Genomic DNA, 21,026 nt, shown 5'->3' on the forward strand with positions numbered 1-21,026 from the left:
TATTTCTCCTAATAAAATAACAAAAACCAAGCTCATGGACTGTTCACTGACTGTGGATGCAAGTGTGGAAAATGCATGTGTCCTGGCTGTGCAGGACTGTATTACCCCTAGGCACCAATCGGACTCCAGGTAACATTAATGTAAGTGTACTGAACAGATAACTCAAATACCCAATTGATATCTAGGGGCAAAGTAACAATTTTTCCTTTTCCAGTTTTTAAATAATATAAGCTCATTCAAACCAATGAAAGTAATTTAGTCCACGATACTTTTTTTTAATTTGCAATAACAATCAAAATTTCAGGACAAGCTATTGGGGTGTCGAAGCAGTACCCATGTGCTTGGTACTGCTTGTTTGCTTCAGTACTGCTTGGACCCTAGAAGAAGGGTGTACACCCTGAAAGCTTGTTCTGAAAATTTGAATGTTAGTGCAAATATAAAAAAAATGATTGACAGTACTCGTTGCAAATGCAAAATACAGTTACAAGTATTCAATAGTAATGTACCATTGTACAATAAAGCTTGCTCACACTCACCAGTATCATGGCTTGCTGGTTGATATAGGCTTGCTGTTGAGCATATAAACTTGGATCCATACCTAGATAAAGGCAACAATCCATAAAGTATGATGTATATAGTGATCCAGGTATAACTTACAGTATCGCTCTAAGCTGGGGAAAATATCTCATCCACTGTATGCAGTGCAGGGAGCTGGTGCCTATACACCATTCAGGGGTGTAGAAGCATCAGCAGATAAATGAAGGAGCACCACTCACTGACCCAGTGCATGAATATGTGGATGAGTGCGGCTCTAGCCAGTGCTGCCCCAGCCGCTCCCCCTGATATGTTTTGGCAAGCACAATAGGGCTTGGTCACAGAGGTTGACCCAATCTCTGTGACCAAGCCCCAGTGTGTGGGGCGAAAAATGTCAGGGGGGCGTGGCTGGAGCGGCACTAGCTGAGGCCTCACTCATCCACATATTAATGCACTGGGTCGGTTTACGGTGCTCCTTCCTTTCTCGTATGATATACATATAAATTAAAAAAAAAATATATATATATATATATATATTTTTTTTTTATTTACACACATACATACACTATATATATATATATGTACTCTACCTGTTCAATTTTCCATCCCTGACCTTCAGTGAGCAGAACAACAATCTGTTTCATGTTTCTGCTCTAAACAGTATAGTAGAGCTCAGGGGTGGACTGACCATTTGGAAACTCGGGCACTGCCCGAGGGCCCGGGGTCAGTAGGGGGCCCCATGAGATGCCCCTGGTACCTTTTTCATAGGCTTTTTTGAGTTTGGGCAAGGACACAGGGGCCCCATGATCCCCTATTGCCCGGGGACCCCATGAGTTGTCAGTCCGCCCCTGGTAGAGCTGCTGATGGTATTAAAACTCAGGATCTCAGTGGTGTAAGGCAAGACTGCTAACCACCCCAGGCTATGATTAAAGGACCACTATAATGTATGCAGTACAATGTATAACTGTAAGCAATTAATAATTGTAATGACATTATTGAGTATATGAATTCTTTTTATTTCACCGACTATTATTGATCATTTTTTCCACCTTTACACACAAGCCAAGCTGCCCAGCAAAAATTACAGTTGGCACCAGTCATATACAACTAGGGAGCTCACAGCAATCACCTTTTATACATATGGTTTAAACTTTTTTTTTTCCAAATGGTAAAAAAAAAACCCCTGTTGCTGCAATTATTTTAAAAAGTGTTTGCTGGAGTTAGGCTTTTTGTTTGTTTCTTGCTTACCTAAAGCCCATCTAAATCATATGCTGGTCTAAAACTATCCTGTCCACTGGGTGACAACGCCACCCACCAACGCAAGTTGGTCCAGGGAATATCCGATTGCCTCTCGGGGGGATCAGGAAGGAATTTTTTTCCCAGCAGGAGCAAATTGGATCATGCTTTTCTGGGTTTTTTTGCCTTCTTCTGGATCAACTGTGGCCAGGGGTGGACTGACCATTTGGAAACTCGGGCACTGCCCTAGGCCCCAGGGTCAGTAGGGGGCCCCATGAGATGTCCCTGGTAACTTTTTCATAGGATTTTTTGAGTTTGGGCAAGGACACAGGGGCTCCATGATCCCCTATTGCCCGGGGGCCCCATGAGTTGCCAGTCCGCCCCTGACTGTGGCTATAGGATTATAACTGTTTTTTTTTCTATGGTTGGACTTGATGGACTTTTGTCTTTTTTCAGCCACGCTAACTATGTAACTGTGTGGTTTCAATGCAGAACTGAGTAATGTTGTCACCTTGTTAAAGGAAGCAGAAAATAAATGGACTTACTGCCAAGATCAACAGATAATAAAACTATGATATACGGGGGACAACAGGTAAAAAAAACTACCAGTGACAGGCTGCACCATACTTGAAATGTTCTATATTTCCATAGTCTAACTTTAGAGCTGAACTAAAGAAATTATTTGTATACTTCCATTGGTCCAGCTTGGACAAACATCTGTATTCATATCTGACGTCTGGGGGGTTCTGCTAGGGAAGCTGAGAGTCACTGTAGTAGTCAGCGCTACTACAGTGATTGGCTTGATCTTCTGTGTCCTGTGCTGAGCAGCTTCCCCTCTGCACACCGGCACAGGAGGTTGCTCTCGTGACACTGCCACCATTCACTATTAATACAAGCATTCTTTAATTGGACAAAATTATTATTATTATTATACAGGATTTATATAGCGCCAGCAGTTTTCTCCGCGCTTTACAAAATGAAGGCAGACATTACAGTTACAATACAATTCGGTACAAGAGGAACCTGCTCGTTAAATTAAGATCGTGATAAGGGGCGGACTGACAACTCATGGAGCCCCCAGGCAATAGGGGATCATGAGGCCCCTGTGTCCTTGCTCACACTCAAACCACAGCCAAAAAAGCCTATGGAAGCTACCAGGGGCGTCTCATGGGGCCCCTTACTGACCCCGGGCCCTCGGGCAGTGCCCGAGTTTTCGAATGGTCAGTCCGCCCCTGATCGTAATATCAGCTCCCCTCCTTTTAACCTCATCCAATCAGAAAACCTCTTGTATGCATTTAAAAAAATATAAAGCGTTCTATGAATGGTAGCAGTGTCAAGCAAGCAAATCCCCGTGGACGGCCCTTTGAGAAAATCTCCTTTAAGGCTTTTTTCTTGTTTTATTATTGTTGAAAGAAAAAAAGAAATAAAATAGGAATTGCCAGTAAAGTAGTGAAGCCACTGAATGGTTTTTACCACCAAAGAACTAGTATTTTTAAAAGGATCAGCAATGGCAGCATACTTTGTCAGAAAAGGTGTTTTTTCTATGAAGAGCAGGCACTATGATAATGAGAGAGCGTATTGTGGTTTACCTGCGTGGTGGGATCCTTCCGCTGGCATACTGGACTCCCCTGGGACCTCAGCGCCATCCCGCCCTCCAACTCCCCCGCCACCCTTCATCTTCTGGGACATCGCCGTCAGCTTTTCCAGATCCTACAGAAGAAGAGAAGAAAGGCCGGGTAAGAGGTGGCTGAGCTCGGTGGGGATGGATTGAAAGTGATCTCTGATGAAGAACGAGGAGAGGGATCAGGTGACCGCGACCCGAAAGTGGCAGCAGCCATCTATCAGCGCAACATATGGTCTATGTACAGAGTCAGTATGATAACATAATAATGTATCAAAAGCACTGGAGAACGGATGATCATAATAAAATGTACAGAAAATATCCCACGCCTTCACAGACACTGACCAGTTATGAAAAGTTCGATGTAACCTATTACTTTCTGCCAGCCTTTGGCAATGTATTTATTTTTTTAAAAAACTTCAAAATCATATTCAGGCCCATTAAAAAAAATTATTACACCTGTATTATTATTATTATTATACAGGATTTATATAGCGCCAATAGTTTGCTCAGCGCTTTACAATATAACGGGAGACAATACAGCAACAATACAGTTCAATACAAGAGGGTTAGGAGGGCCCTGATCCTGTGAGCTGTAGCCCAAGGTAATCGGCAGTTACAAGCAGGGGCGGACTGACAACTCATGGGGCCCCCAGGCAATAGGGGATCATGGGGCCCCTGTGTCCTTGCCCAAACTCAAAAAAGCCTATGAAAAAGTGACCAGGGGCATCTCATGGGGCCCCCTACTGACCCCGGGCCCTCGGGCAGTGCCCAAGTTTCCAAAAGGTCAGTCCGCCCCTGTTTACAAGATCAGTAAGTGGCACATATGGTACTTTAATTGCCAATTGCGTGGTCATGCAGCGCTGCACCCAAATTAAATTTACACCCTTTTCCCATGAATTGATATAATGATACAATAGTTATTGTCAATGACTATTAATTAATTTGTCAATTCATGTTATTATCAATTTTAATATTTTTCTGTTGATAACCTACTTTTTTATTTAGTTCCCCTCTTCACAAATGACAGGAAACTTCAAAATTAGCTCTTGCCATTTTCAACCCCTTGCCCTCCCGAGGATTTACCCCCCCCCCACCCCCCCTTCCTGACCAGGACATTTTTTGCGATATGGCGCTGTGTTACATTAACTGACAATTGTGCGGTCATGCAGTGCTGCACCCAAATTAAATTTACATCCTTTTTTCCCACGAATAGAGCTTTCTTTTGGTGGTATTTGATTGCCTGTGCAGTTTTTATTTTTTACGCTATAAATAAAAAAAGACCGACAATTTAAAAAAAAAAAAAAAACCCTATATTTTTGACTTTTTGCTATTAAACATGCCCAGTAAAAAAATTAAAAAAAAACAAATTTCATCATAAATTTAGGCCAAAATGTATTCTGCGATGTGTCTTTGCTAAAAAAAAATCCCAGTATGTGTAAATTAATTGGTTTATGTTTACAAATGGTGGTATGTATACTGGAATTTTTTTTACTAGTAATAGCGGCGTTCAGTGACTTATAACAGCTTGCGGCGGGCATTCTGAAAAAACTTTTTTTTTCGTTATTAATTTAGGCCAAAATGTATTCTGCTCCATGTCTTTTGTAAAAAAATCCCAATATGTGTAAATTAATTGGATGGTATATAGAATGGAAATTTTTTTTTTTACTACTAATGGCGGCAACCAGTGACTTATAGAGGGATTGTGGTGGGCATTCTGACACTGGGGGGAACCGACTTGGTGTCACTGGGTGATCAAAGGGTTAATGGTGTGCTGTTTTACTATGGGGGCTGTGGGTGTGTTTCACTGTAAGCACACTGCTTTGTATGGCCCTGCTATGCAGAGCCATACTAAGCAATGTGCAGGAGCTGACAGGGGAGAGATCTGTATTGTTTATACACAGGTCTCTCCCCTATCGGAAATCCTCGGAGGTCACCAGGTGCCGGTGGCGAATTGACAGCCAAGGCTGAGAACAGCAGAGCAAGTAGGATGCGTGCACACACCCCCTAACCGGACCTGAAAAATCACATATATACCTGATTTTGTGCACCCGTGATGCCCTGTAGCAGTATTTCTGCTATAGGGAAGCGGTAAAAAAAAAAATTTAGATAGAGCAGGTAAAATATCTGCAAGAATTTTAGCCCTGGTTCACACCGAACGTAATTTCAAAGTGGTGCGATTTGGAAGTGCTAACCATTTAGCCACTGTACCACCCAGTTTAGCACTCCGACCTGGCAGTACTAGGGTCGCTGGTTTGAATCCCAACCACGTCACCACCTGCCTGGAGTTTGCATGTTCTCCGTGTGCCTGCATGGGTTTCCTCAGGGGACGCCGGTTTCCTCGCACACTCCAAAGACATGCTAGTAGATTAATTGGATCCTGTCTAAATTGTCCCTAGTATATGTATGTATGAATGTGAGTTAGGGACCTTAGATTGTACGCCCCTTGAGGGTTAGGGATCTTAGATTGTACACCCCTTGAGGGTTAGGGACCTTAGATTGTACGCCCCTTGAGGGTTAGGGATCTTAGATTGTACACCCCTTGAGGGTTAGGGACTGATGTGAATGTACAATATGTATGTAAAGCACTGCGTACATTGATGAATTGATGGCGCTATAGAAGTACCTGTAAAAATAAATTAATAATACATTTAGCCACTGAGCAAAACAAGAAACATGGCAGTAATGTAAACATTAAAATCTATATATACACTTTTTTTTTTTATCTTCTTGACATTTTTATTTTTTACCTTATCCGGGTAGGCATAAACATTTTCCTCTGATTTTCTAACACACAGTTTGTCTTCTGTATATATAATTCACTTTTTTTTAACGTTAAAGTGGTTGTAAAGGCTCAAGAGTTTTTTACCTTTATGTATTCTATGTATGAAGGTAAAATATCTTTTGTTTGCAGCAGTGCCCCCAGCTCCCTCAATACTTACCTGAGCCCCATCGAGATCCAGCGATGTGAATGACAGCCTCGGCTGTCCTGGGTCTCTGCTTCCTCATTGGATATGACAGCAAGCGGGCCATTGGCTCTCACTGCTGTCAACCACAGCCAGCCAGCCAATGAGGAGAAAGGGGATGGGGCCAAGCCACGCATGTGTGAATGGACACATGGAGCAGCAGGTGCCCCCATAGCAAGCTGCTTGCTATGTGGACACCCGACAGAAAGGAGGAGCCAGGAGAGCCTGCAGGGGACCCGAGAAGAGTAGGATCCAGGCTGCACACAGGAGGTAAGTATAGACATATTTGGTATTTTACAAAAAAAAAGAAAAATGAACCTTTAATATCGCTTTAATAGTACTAACATGTTAGGGACTATTTACACCGATGTGTTGTTGGTGCAGTGAATGTTTTCAATACATTACCCTTCATCCCTATGGATGTTGTTTGTCTGCAACAAAGTTGCAACAAGCAGATTTTCTTTGCAAATCGCATCAGAATGCAGACCTGTGAACAGACATACTTAGCCATCGCCTGCCCAGAACCCAACAGCTGAATGCAACTAAGTGGCTACAAAGTGAGTTTGTCCTGAACATAGTTCATGGAAATGCTGTCATTGTGTATAGTGAAGTCACTGAATCTGGATATTGCTGTGAAGTACGAGTGTCAGTGTGTGTAACAAGATACAGCGAATTCTCCGCACGGTGACACGCCGAGGAGGAAAAGGCAGATCCAGTGTCTGATGGATTAAATATGACTTGGATCCACCAGAGCAACATTTGCTTTTTCTTTATAGGAAAATCAAGAAAGTTTGTGTTTTCGATCTTCAGCAAATTTAGTAAAAAAGTTAAAGCGTACCTAAACCAAAAAACATCATTGTAATACATTGCGGCTTACCAGTCCATAGAGGTGGTGGCTGCATTTGTTTTTTTTTAGGCTTTTTTCCCTTTATTTTCACTTGGTGTTCTGGCCAGTAACACACTTCCTGTCCTAGGATGACAACGTTCACTCGCTGTACTGTATCTATGGAGGAGCAGCATTAACACACTAGGCTGCTCTTCTGATTTGGACCACAAATACAATACTACATTTCTGGCAGGATCAACATGTACACTCACCGGCCACTTTGTTAGGTACGGAAAGAAGAAAAAAAAGCAACTGAATGCCTGTACTCCAGGACAGTGGACTCCCCACATAAGCATCCTAGATTGTAAGCTTGAAAAAAAAAAAAAATGAATGCAGCGACCACATCTAAGGACTGGTGAGCTGCAATATATTAGATTTTGTTCTTGGGTTTAGATACAGGTTAATGTATTAAAAATAGACATTCTACTGGCTACACGTCACAAAATGTTTGCAAAATCTATCAGGTTTTGATAGAATGCATCAAGATTCTGGCAGTGCTAGGGTCGTTGGTTCGAATCCCAACCACGGCACCACCTGCCTGGAGTTTGCATGTTCTCACTGCTCACTGCTACAGACGCTTGACAGAATCTGTCCGATTTGATAATATATTGAATATACTGTATAGCCATCTTCTGGAAAAATTTAAAAAAATCGGCTCATAATTACATAGGTAGTCTGGCTGAAAAATGACAAAAGTCCATCCAGTTCAACCATAGGAAAAAAAAAAAAGTTATAATCCTACAGCCACAGTTGATCCAGAGGAAGGCAAAAAAATATAACGATCAACATAACGAATACAACAAAACGAAAGTCTTCAATGAACAAATGCATCCAAAACGAAATTTTCCAGCGTGTGCGTGTCTAGTAAGTACATTACATAACCAAAATGATTTAGCAAAAGTTGTATTAGACATATACATACAATAAGTACAAGTATCCAAGTATGTTATCCCATCAAACAGAATACAGTGTAGGTATTTGCTCCAATGTTAATTCCAATCTACAGGCAGCACAGTGGCTAAATGATTAGCACTTCCGCCTGGCAGTACACGGGTCACTGGTTCAAAACCCAACCACAGCACCACCTGCCTGGAGTTTGTATGTTCTCTCTGTGCCTGCATGGGTTTCCTCCCACACTCCAAAGAGATGCTGGTAGGTGAATTGGCTCCTGTCCAAATTGGCCCTAGTATGTGTATGTATGAATGTGAGTTAGGGACCTTAGATTGTACGCCCCTTGAGGGTTAGGGCCCTTAGATTGTACGCCCCTTGAGGGTTAGGGCCCTTAGATTGTACACCCCTTGAGGGTTAGGGACCTTAGATTGTACACCCCTTGAGGGTTAGGGACTGATGGGAATGTACAATATATGTAAAGAGCTGCGTAAATTGATGGCGTGATATACTGTAAGTACCATAAATAACCAAAAGGAACCCATACATGTACTGTATATAGGTAAATTAAGCACTACTAAGTCATACAGCAGATGATGTTCAGAGCAGGGGCGGACTGACCATTTGGAAACCTGGGCACTGCCCGTGGGCCCGGGGTCAGTAGGGGGCCCCATGAGATGCCCCTGGTACCTTTTTCATAGGCTTTTTTGAGTTTGGCCAAGGACACAGGGGCCCCATGATCCCCTATTGCCCAGGGGCCCCATGAGTTGTCAGTCTGTCCCCGGTTCAGAGATACAGGAATCCAGTACCCAGAATAGAATAATCAGAAGAATAGCAGAGCCAGACCCTCCAAAAAGAGAGAGAAGGTGGAAGAACTCAAAATTTCAGGGTTGCAAGAACCTCCTTTTTTCAAGAACCTTCTGCTTGACATTGCCCACTACTACTTTTATATCATTTGTATCTATTCTCCCGAAATTGGATACAATACAACAAACATGATTCAGCATTGCAGAAAATATATCAACAACTGCCCCAGATACTTCAGCTTTTACATGCCCAGGTTTCACAGCCTGCATTGTATGTAAATTTCCCTTTACAACAAAGATGATGGACTCAATTCAATATATTACTGAACTAACACAATTCATTGTTTGTGTCTATCACCTTTCTTGCTCTCTTTATGTTGAAACCATTAGAAAAATCTTTGTGAAAGAAATAAAATCGAATGAGTTCATAAAATGAAGACAGTATGATAGGATAAGGGCTCATGTACACTGCAGCTGATGAACTGACGTTCAGGAGCTGTTCAGCGTTTTTTTCAGCAGCCCCTGAACTCTCCTTTATGTTTTCCTATGTGTCCATGTACACATCGTCATTTACAGGCAATTGAGTTTACAGTCATTTTCTTGAACGCACCAAAATTGCGTTCAGGAGTAGATTTTACCGGCGTTTCAAACGCGTAAAAATGCTTGTTAACCGTGTTTACAAGCATTTGCGTTTAGACGCGTTTTTTGACAGGTCCATATCCAGATGCTGTCCAGAGCCTTTTTTCTTCATCAAAAATGCATGCAAAGCATTTTCCATGTATTCAAATGGACCCGGTACACCAGCGCAGTCAGTTCCAGGTTTCACGTGAAGGAAACAATGGTAGAACGCGCTGCATTATGCTCATGATGGGATCCATAGTGAATACAACCAGAAAAGACAGGTCATCTCCACACATACTGCTCTCTCTGCTTCTGCTCTCTCTCTATTTCTCTCAAAAGGTCTGAAATAATTATTTACTATTTTTCAGTGCATTCTCTGCATTTGGAAGATCTCCTGAGGTTATCTTTTAAAAACGCTTCTAAACGCAAACGCACATAAACGCGGTATGCAAACACAGCTAAACTGACGTTTTTTAATCAACGTTTTCCAGCAGTCAGTTTCCAGCGGTCAGAAGAGTTTTCCAAATGCCCCGTGTACATGAGCCCTAAGTGGGAAAATGTTTGTTAAATCTACAGACTACCACTGTTTCCCAAACTTACTCCCATAATGACCCACCAACAAGGGCTTGAAGGCAACCTCAAATATGACCAGGTGTGGGTTGACACCTTTGTCCCCGATCACGTTTTTCGAACATATCAGTCGTGACTCTCCCAGATGTAGGGGTCTCATCTCAGATTTATATTGCTCCTTTTCGGATACCGTCTTTCCCATTCCTCCCTTGTATAGACAGAAATGGGAAGCTGATTGCGGTATTACCTTTTCCGATGGGGACTTGGATTCCATGGTGGATAATATATGGAGGGGCTCTAGATCTCTCTCAGTCCGTGAGATGGCCCTTAAAAGTTTAACTTGCTGGTATTATACCCCCTCTAGACTGCATATCATGTTTCCAGGAATGTTGCATGTGTTTTAGGGGCTGCAGCCTTGCTGGTACCCTTGTGCATGTGTTTTGGGCTTGTCCTGGTCTTTCCTTGACCTGGAGTAGAGTCTCTGTGGTGGCCTCTGCCTTGGCAGATACTCCAATAACTATGTCTATGCAAATTTGTTTATTTTGGGGATTCCAGTCAACGAAATGAGGCTAATCCACACGATTTGTGTCTCTACCCTATGGGCCATTGCCCTTCACTGGAAGTCACCGACTATTCCTTTGGCCTCTGTTTTGCGAAGAGTCGACATGGTTATGCTCATGGAGCATATACATTATACATTGCTGGATAGGATGCACTTATTCAATAGAAAATGGAATGGCTGGAAAACACATCAGCATTTATTGTTTGATTGATGGTCTATCATGGATTGAAGTGCTTTAAAGCGGAGCTCCACTCACCTGTCAAAAAAATAAAAGGCAGCAGCTACAAAAACTGCAGCTGCTGACTTTTAAAAAACAGCCACTTACCTGTCCCTCGGTCCCGTGGTGTGTCCCCTGCAGCTTGTTTCACCGGCCGTCCTGTATTCCAGGAGGCCGGCATTTTCAGTGTGGGCACCTGGATGTGACAGCTTGCAGCTTCACAGCTGGGTACCCACTGCGCATGTGTGAGAAGCTGAGAAACTGAGCTTCATGAATGGTCCTGTAGTCTTCTGGGACCTGTCACGTGTCCAGAAGACTACAGGGAGGGAAGGAGAGAGGACACCTTTGGACCGGAAGTGGGAGTGGGCATTTGTCAAATTCGGGTACCCGCTCCCCCCAGCCCCCCAAAAGGTGCCAATCCTTAATGGGGAGCGGGGGAGCAGTCCTTAAAGGGGAACTTCCCCTTTTGGGTGGAGCTCCACTTTAAGTCTTTGTAAACAATTTGGTTGTTCTATATTTCTTTCTGACTGCCTCATTCATGTACTTGCATTTATATTTCTATGATTGTATTTTATAATACTGTTCATTACCTATGTGCCTCTTTCTTGGGGTATATTGTACCTCAAGAGGTTGCACTGTTTTTGGTGCCTATCTCTTAATAAAAAACATTTGTAAACGAAAAAATATGACCAGGTGGAGCAGCTACTTTTATTGAGTATCCACAAAGGATTATCAGATGCTGAAACCTATGGACAGGTTTGTGAAACACCTATCTAAGCTGGCCTCCTACTTTACAATCCCTTCTTTTATTCAATGATGTTCAACCTAGACCTAGTAGATTATATACAAACAGATTTTACCATGTGCGCCTAAATGTATACAGTAAATCCCTTTTGTATGTACTTTGCTTTCTTTACCATAACATCAGTCAAAAGGTCAGTACCCAAAACTAATTAATTCTCTGCTTTGGCTTCAGTGCTTTGGGGTCTTATTTTCCCATCTTCAGTCTCCGTCGTCATCCATCATAAGTGAGGAGGTAAAAGTTCCAAGTGGATACCAGTTAGAGCTTACAGTGCTGAGGGTTCTCTTCCTGCTCCCATGTGACAGTACTTGGTGCATGAACAGCCAATCACCAAGCACCAGGGCTGTCATGTGAATTGAAGGGGAGTGAGTCACATGCTCTATTCGATTCCGGCAGGTAATGGGAGGAACAAAGAGAATGTGTATATAAGGTTTTAATGGACAGATTTAAAGTGAACCTGTTGCATTGCCCATCATTTGCAAAGAACTGTTTTACTTCACGTTATTTCTTCCACAGTCCTCACAAATTAAAATGTGAAAGTTCAGGTTCTTTTTGTTTCTCAGGGTCCTTGCCATAAATGTTCAAGTTTTGCTTGTTCGTGTTTTTTTTTTTGTGCAAATTTTTTATTTAAAGAAGACATCGGGAAGTGATATAATGACAATATAGTAGGCAAGCCAAGTTAAATGTACAACATGGACACAGTCAAAAATCATAACTTCACCTGAATATCCAACTTTATCAAAATCAACTATATACAGTTATATTTCCCATTTACCTTATCGGTTTTCAGTGTTATAAACTGGAAAGAGGGGCACGGAAGAGGTAGAGGACTACCTGTATGAAGGCAGGCGCGGTCTGTACACTCCACTTAACCAAAGCAGCAATACAGAAGGGGAAGAAAGTTCAAAGGAACTTAGTTCCTCTATGATTTCCTTGGTCACCTAGGAGCAGCTGTCTGATTGGACGCTGGTCCCTTCATGATGTCTGTGGCCATCTTGGGTGAGGGCAGAGATTATTTAAGCCTCTGTCCTCTTATTTGGCATGCATTTGCAAAGTGGCTAGAGTAGGGACAGGTTTCCCGTCTGTCAGAGAGAGTGCTGAGCTCTAAGAAAAGGTTTCGGAGAAGTAAGGAAAGCACAAAGACTACATCTACCTGTTCAGAGCAGCTCCCCTATTGGGTTGGACTGGCAACACCGCACATCCAGCCCTCTCTGCAGATGCTGTCAGCATCAATCAAGCCACGAAATCTCTGATGTGCCTTGTAAGTGGTACCGGACAGCTATGCTCACCCACTGGGCCTGGTTGTACTCTGTTGGAACGTTTTCAATATATCCAGTTCATCGCACTCCGCCTCTGTGTATGTTCTTTCCACCGCTCACCACGCTGCACCTCGCTCACACTTACCAGTGAGTCAGTCAAGTATGATGTGTATTACCAACAGGTATGTTTTGAGCAGAAGATGGGATAGAAAGAAGGCAGTGGATAGACCCGTCCATGTTTTACCAATGTAGGTACAGAACAATTTTCTTACCCCGTTCCCATAAGACAGAACTGGGTCAAACAGACTGTCCAGATAATGGTCCATGCCTTTCTGTGATGGAGGTTCACTGAGCGTGTCTGAATCTGTTGGAAGAAAATACAATGGTTCATTACCCAAACCAGTTTACTTCAGGCCCGGTGTTAATGGGCTTTTCTTCCCACTGCCCCTTTCCTCCTACATGTCTATGTAAATACAAAGCAGCTTGAAGCAGGTCAACTGTCAGTCAAATACACCAGCAATGAAATCTAAATGATCTCAGAAGTGTTTCAAACCGATGTCAAAAGCACACTGCATTTGCCCATCAAAATTCATCAACATGGGTCCTCATTCGGCAGCAATATTGTTCGCAGCCTAATTTATTGCCTAGGGTTGCACTGCTCAAAATGGACACACAGGCCAATTTCTAGAGTAAGTATCCCATTAGGGCTAGCCAGATCTGTAATTCATTGTTAAAGGAATCTCTTGATAGAGACTTGATAAAAGAGGCGATGCCCCCGAAACGTGTCATCATAGCAACCACTATCGACAACCATCCATTCAGCTTTACACTGGCACCACTTTCAGTGCATGGAGCAACACCTGCTTCCTCCATAGCCGTGCATGTACCCCGAGCTGTAGCTGGTGGCCTGACAGTCTGGAGAGCAGCAGCTCTAGGCATATTCATACTATCTTCCACCCTTCTAGAGAGTAAACTGCTGAGCCCAAAGGAGTTCCTTATAGTGGGTCTGCACCAGATCCCATAGAGAGGATGAGTGATCTGACAGGAGATCCATCCAGTGTGTCTGCACCCGGTCTCAGGAATAGCTGGTGGAATATGTGTTATGAGATGAGCCTTATACATAACTTCTTATTGTAAGCGCATTGGCATTTGAATGTTTTTTAATAATAAAAGGTTTAATTGTGCTAGGGTTTTTGTGCTCTCTCTTGTTTTTAATTTAACAATGGCTAGAATCCCTAATTTTTTTCGTGCTTGCCATCATTGCCCCGTCCAGCAGATTTCCCTTCACTTCCTGTCCTGGAGACAATACAGAAAATGAAATGAAATCTCCAAAACGTGAAGGAGAAACCTAAGCAGAGTCAATGGAACAGGTGCCACACCAGAAGATGTTTACTTCTGTTCTGGTAACCATCCTAAAAGTTTGGATTCCTCATCACATTCTGTTCCGGCAACAGTGGTCAACTGGATAGTTAGCACGGGTGAATTTTCAGGCAGCTATGAAAAGCTCACATGGGTTTTAAAACTTCCCTACTCTTTCTGAAGCTAAAAGAAACAATTGAGTACTGTCCGTGATACTTTTTTTTATTTGCACTAACATATAATTTTTCAGGACAGGCTTTCGAGGTATGTCCTCTACATCAAGGTCCAAGCAGTACTTTGGTGAAGGGGACACACCCCGAAAGCTTGTCCTAAAATATGGTATGTTAGTGCAGATAAAAAATCATGAACAGTACTCAATTGTTTCTGTCCCAAGTACAATAATATGGCTGCAATCACCTGGAGCAAAAAGACTAAAAGCTTTGGCTTTAGATATACTTAAAACACCAGCGGCCTGAGTCTTAAGGCTAAGAGGGGGTCAGAACCAGGGGCAGACTGACAACTCATGGCAATAGGAAATCATGGGGCCCCTGTGTCCTCGCCCACACTCAAACCACACCCAAAAAAGCCCATGAAAGGTACCAGGGACATCTCATGGGGCCCCCTACTGACCCTGGGCCCTTAGGCAGTGCCCGAGTGGCTAAATGGTCAGTCCGCCCCTGGTCAGAACCAAAGCAAAAACGTATTATATGCAATGGCTTTTTATTTTTAATTTTTTCAGTCTGCCTCTGGACACAATGCAGCCTATTGGGAGTGAAGAGCAGGAGCTAACAAGACTTCCTGCAGCTCAGACAATAAGCAGACTTTTTACTTTTTTTCCCTCTTCAGATTCTTTGGAACTCTTCTTTTAAAATAGGGCATTCTGATCATATATTTCACCACAAGATTACAGGTTTGGTATTAAAATGGGCAGAGCCATACAAATATGACATTTCTATTCGAATATGTATACGCCATTGCAATTGGTAAATAAAGCTGTAAAATGTAGTGTAGTGTAGCTTCACTAGGAATACCACACACCAACTTCATGACCATTTACTTACCATGGCTGTAATACCCCTCAGAATCTTGGACCCCCTGAGGAGGTAAGGAGGGGGCTTTCATCATTGGAGGAGGTGGTAACTCTTCATCCACATTGGGACCGTCCCCAAATACTCTGCAAGTAACAGGAGATAAGCATTCATCTGACAAGTAAGTAATGTGGTGCTAGTAAATTATATGCCACCATTTTGTTCCACACATTGAGGGCTATTAGGCAGCATAACTGCAGTTAGGATACCTACACACTCCGCTGCCCGTTACTCTCACGAACCCCTTCAGAGGTGATGAAGTAAGATTTCTGCTTGGGGAATTCTCTGGGAAGCTCCACATTTGAAATCAAATCTAGGACATAGTCATGACCAGCCAGCTCTGACCACTGACCACCATCTTTAATAGATACCGACCAGCCTCTCCATCCCTCCATCACCCCTCTGTGGATACAAGGCAGAAACAATTTAGTCATACATCAGGAAGATATGTCTGTTGATTAGAGCAATGCATTTTATGGTACCAGAGACCTACACATTGTATTGGAAGCCAATTTGTGGACAATATTCAGTCATTCATTCACAAGCGCCTAAAACATCAAGAGGGGCAAAAGTGCTATGTGCAGCATTCAATGATATGAAACAGAACCCTAGGAAATGACAAGAAAGAACCCTAGACAGTTAGTTTTTTTTTTTGTTTTCTACAGCATAGGGAATGCTTAGGATTTTTCACTTTTATTCTGAGTTCTGCTTTAGGTTGTCCATTGTCACTGGTCTTTGAGTGAAGAGAAATTCAAAATGTTCCAGTTGTCCTCCTGGTAAAAGAATATAGGGGAAATCTTCCAATGGGGCACCTGTTCCAGTGACAAATGTCTCCTAAGACAGCTCACATATCTGGCGCAGGATGGAAAGGGAAATCTCCTCAGTGAGAGCATAAAAACATCATCAATTGGCTAGCATTCCACTTTAATAGAGTTAATCCTTATGAAATTTGTTTCAGCACACAAAATGGCTGAATTGGTGGAAAGGCCACCTAATTCCAGGCATAAAGTGGTGAAGTTTCAGTTGGGAAGATGGCTGAGTCTGCCTCAGGGCATCTTTCCAGCTTGACATGTCAGCTACATCTCCCAAAGACGTCTTTACAAGAATGGGATATAAAAACCACAGACTGGCAATTTTTTATTCAAAGGAGCTACTGCTCTACTCCAAGACACCCCATTCCTTACTTTAGGGACTAACCTCAGCAACACTCATATCAACGAAAACTTTTTTTTTTTCCTTGCTCACCTTAAATCTTTTTCTCGGAATCCATTATGGACACAGGAATTCATATAATGTCAGGTTATACTGAAACTACTTAAGGGTTGGACACTGGCAAACAAAAACTCTGTAGGTCAGCCCAGGAGAACCCCTCCTCTACCCAACATGCCTCAGTGTTTTGGCTAGTGTCTTCGGAGGATGGATGTCTTTTCTTCAGCAGATAAAAAGATGTTCATCCTCCTTGAAATCAACAAATAACTGAGGCATGTTGGATAGAGGAAGTGTTATTCTGGGCCGACCCACAGATTTTTTTTCTGCCATGGTTAAATCCCCCTGTAGTATTTGACTTATGTCCTTCAATGAACAATAAAGAAATAATGATTGTTACTGATTTATAAAAATATACCTGTGCCTGAGGACGTCTCCTGCTATCTCTTCCCCATCAGTCCATGAATGGATAGGGCACAGAATCTTTGTACCTAGCCAAAACAGAGACAAAGAACTGTGTACAGTAAAAGTCAATCGTTACAATGGTGAACAAATGTTCTGAATTAGATAGGATTTTTCCATAATTTATGCCTACTCCTGTGTAACAGGAAAAGATGTCAAAGATTTAGCAATTACATCCAAACTGAATTGGCCATTAAATCCTTTAAGCCATCCATTTCTACCAATCACTGTCAAATTCCAGCCACTACCCCCTACTTGAAATTCAGGATCTCAAGATTCCTCTATATACATGATTTTACTATGGCGTTGTATGTTCTTGTTGAACAATTTTTTCTGTATCTGACTCTTAGAGATTCTATAAGCTCTCTGGGCACCATGTCCTAAACATATGAGAACCTTTTCATCTCCTTACAGTGTAGGTCACCAAGTCTTTCCACAACCATCCCCTATTATTCAGGCCTGGGACTGGCATGTAGAATGTGATAACGTGTGCACAGCCAACCAGGGCCAACTTAGAGAGGAGCCAAGTCTTTACTCAACCCTTCCCTATTGCTCAGGCTTGGGACTGGCATGCAGAATGTGATAACACGTGTGCACAGCCAACCAGGGCCATCTTAGAGGAGCCAAGTCTTTACTCAACCCTCCCCTATTGCTCAGGCTTGGGACTGGCATGCAGAATGTGAAAACACATGTGCACAGCCAACCAGGGCCAACTTAGAGAGCAGCCAAGTCTTTACTCAACCCTCCCCTATTACTCAGGAGCCAATGAACCTACCAGCATGTCTATGGAGTACCCGGGGGAAATCCACCCAAACATAGGAAGAGTATGCAAACTCCACGCATATAGTGTTCAAGCTGAGATTTGAACCATGGATCTCATTGCTGCATGGCACAAGTGCTAACCACTAAGCCACTTTGCTACCCTGGATCCTGTATAAAAAAGTTTTACCATTCAAATGTACCTAGAGCACCACAATATTTAAGATGATTTCTTTGCCTCTTGGCAGATGAGCCCTTTGGTGTAGAGAAGAAATATGTATAACCATAGAACACTTGTAGGTCTAGTATTTTTTCAGTATTACATATCTTCAGTTGCTATTGCAATGCCTTAGAATATTATACAGTCTCTCCCTCTTCATACCATCAAAGCAGTAAATATCCAGAGCCATGTTGGCCCTCTCACGGCTCACAGTCCATTCTAGTAAGCATGGAGGGAAGGTCCTTGCTGTCTCTGAGCCCTGCTGGGATTTTTGGATGGCGAGGATGAGCTTATGTTGACATACAGGCTTATATCCATTGTAAGCAAAATCCGATACATACCTGGAAAAAAAATCAATGTATAGAGACATTGCACCTTCAGACTTTAACTTTAACAAATTATGCAAATAACAGTCCCCTGCAGATTTTTTTAACCAATGAGATTTTACCTTTCATTCACCATTTAATCTGGTCAGAACAATAAACAGTAAAGACTTTTCATTTCCCCAAAATTTCAGTTAAAATCTGTCATTCTGACAATATACATTGGAGTCAATAGGGAAGGTGAAATTAAGGTAGGTTCTTCAGGATTTTTAAAGGTGTAGTGGGCTTTTAAATGGGTTCTAATGGTTAGAGAAGTTTTTCTCAACTACCCTGGACCTGTTCTTGTGCCAAAAGAGTTCATTCATTAGGTTTATTATTTAAGTTGTTTTCTTACAGAAGGGAAGAAATAGAAAAACAGATTGTAAAAAAAGTAAAATAACAAATATAAAGTGACAGTATACAAACAAAAATCAAATACAAAAAAGGAAAAAAAACAAACAAAATAAAACTACTCTAAAGGATAATAAAATCACAAATGGAAAAAATAGAAAATCAATATTTTAAAAAATAGATTCAATGAAAATACACTACATGATAGTTTTCATTGCAATAAAGGGCATTCAATATATTACCAATATATTATTCAGCCCTAAATAGGAATAAATATATATAATGGAGTATGCATTGCCCTCTTAAATATACTGTTTCCAATATTTTAATGAAAGTATTGGCAAATGTATTTTTTAGCATACAAATGTGTTGTACACAATAGAGTAGAAAAGCACTATATTTTATTTAAATAGTTTATGTTCTTGATCTTACTTGAGGAGGTATTTGTCCAGGTTCGGAGATGGTGCGAAGCTGCTGAGACAACAAGCCAACAGGTACCAACCACGCTCTTCATTGTTGGGGTTGGTGTTTCGCCACACCTGATTGGCTAATTGAGCCAATATCTCATCTCTCAGGCCCACATTAGACAAGCACTTTTGGATGACATAATTTCCAAACACGATTTCCTGGATCTCATTAAGGAACGGGTCACCCATAAACCTCAATATCTGGAGGTGGGGAAAAAAACAATGTAAATACCATTCCATTACCACTGAATATAAAGAAATAAAATGCATTCTCAGTCAGAGCTGTTGGTGAGGCGGAAGGACCTCTAGTTAGGATAGCAGTTCACTGAAAGAAATACAGGTTTGGGGACCAACTATTTTTGATAGCTTCCCACTAAAGGAAGTACAATTTTGGGGACCCCTCTGTTTAGGATATCTTCCCACAGAAAGAAGTACAGTTTTTGAGACTCCTCTAATTAGGATAGCAGCCCACAGAACTGGTCTGGGGAGCCTTCTAGTGAGGATAGTAACCCACAGAAGAAGGTACAGTTCTAGAGGTTCCTTTAGTCAGCACAGAAGCCCAGAGAGATGGCTCCCCATACCTACATACAGGTCAATCCACAACACTGTTGATAGAGCAAAGTATATTGCCTGCTCAGCCCCAAAAACAGTCTAAGTATAAAAAGTCCACTAAGCAGGGAAACTGCAGATCTCTGTTCTCATGCTTGTATGTCAAAATATCCCAGCTTGAGGGCCGTGGCTCAGCTTGTGACTGCATGCAGCACCAAACTTCCCATCAGATTGTGTACTCTGGGTAGTAATTTTTCAAACTTGACCCAAGCTTGCCTTGTCCAATGCCTCTCTGCTGCTGGCCAGATCTCCAGGGAATGCTTGAACAATTCCACTTTTCTGACAAGGTTATCCAAGCTGCCTTGGGTGAATGTTGTTTCTGTTCTACAGCTCATTCACCTCTTAGGGTGACAAACCTTGCCTGCACAACAACAGGGACAGACTCTTTTTATTCACAAAGCTACAAAGCACAAAGCTAGGCTCAAAAGATCAGACAACCGTCTTAGGCCACATGTAGATTCCAGCTTGTGCACCTACGAAGTTCTGTGTCCATCATCTTGCAATGTTACACTCCTAAGAACCAGTCAAACCAAACCCTGCTCAGGCCCAATTCCAGCACACCCATGCAGTTTGCCCAAAAAATTTACTGGTCAACTTGTGTGTCCTATAGCTATAGATGGCAAAGCCACCCTTTGACTTTTCTAGGAACGGGGCTACTGTGCCTAACGGTAAATGTAGCCTTACACAAATGTGGTCTTTCAGTTTCATCCCTGATGAGCTTATGGCTGACAATCCCTACTTGGCTACACCATTAGACAAGCCAAGTGCCTGGATGCCTCTACAAAAAAGACAGCCATGGCCACTGGTAGAGATGTAAGCAGCTACATATAGTAAGGTGTCCTTTACTTTAAATATTGAAACTTAAAAGAGTGTCGTTACCAGTTTGAAGGCAGTAACAGCCTGTGGTCTTAAGTCATCCTCCACGGGAAGCAGAGAAGATCCGAGAGTCAATGTCAACATGCCAAACAGTGGTTCCTGCAGACAGAGATCGCAATAACATTACAGACACATCAAATCTGACTGACTCTTTAAGAAAAAGATACAACTTTTTACATGAAACATCTAATGGTTCAATGATATCTCAATAAAAAAGAAATTGCTTAATGGTTAATGGAACACAGATACCTGGCCCCATAGATATCTCCAGGCTAGTTTATTGAGATTTCTGTTGGTGG

At 42.2% G+C, this 21,026-nt stretch overlaps 1 protein-coding gene across 1 annotated transcript in view; it reads right to left on the minus strand.

Annotated features, from left to right (window-relative positions):
• Nucleotides 1-21,026, minus strand: part of MYO15A (myosin XVA) — a 162,140-nt gene that overhangs the window by 67,624 nt on the left and 73,490 nt on the right. The window contains exons 26-35 of the mRNA XM_089694083.1: nucleotides 20,731-20,826; nucleotides 19,208-19,443; nucleotides 18,225-18,403; nucleotides 17,040-17,112; nucleotides 15,629-15,817; nucleotides 15,389-15,501; nucleotides 13,829-13,831; nucleotides 13,241-13,332; nucleotides 3,360-3,480; nucleotides 537-598 (exon numbers count right to left, since the gene is read on the minus strand). Coding sequence (XP_089550209.1) covers nucleotides 537-598; nucleotides 3,360-3,480; nucleotides 13,241-13,332; nucleotides 13,829-13,831; nucleotides 15,389-15,501; nucleotides 15,629-15,817; nucleotides 17,040-17,112; nucleotides 18,225-18,403; nucleotides 19,208-19,443; nucleotides 20,731-20,826 — 1,164 coding nt within the window. The remainder of the gene's footprint in view (nucleotides 1-536; nucleotides 599-3,359; nucleotides 3,481-13,240; nucleotides 13,333-13,828; nucleotides 13,832-15,388; nucleotides 15,502-15,628; nucleotides 15,818-17,039; nucleotides 17,113-18,224; nucleotides 18,404-19,207; nucleotides 19,444-20,730; nucleotides 20,827-21,026) is intronic.

This window comes from Staurois parvus, unplaced genomic scaffold (genome assembly GCF_062004578.1).
Source record: "Staurois parvus isolate SC_StPar_1 unplaced genomic scaffold, SC_StPar_1.0 ptg000649l, whole genome shotgun sequence".
NCBI classification, from domain to species: domain Eukaryota; kingdom Metazoa; phylum Chordata; class Amphibia; order Anura; family Ranidae; genus Staurois; species Staurois parvus.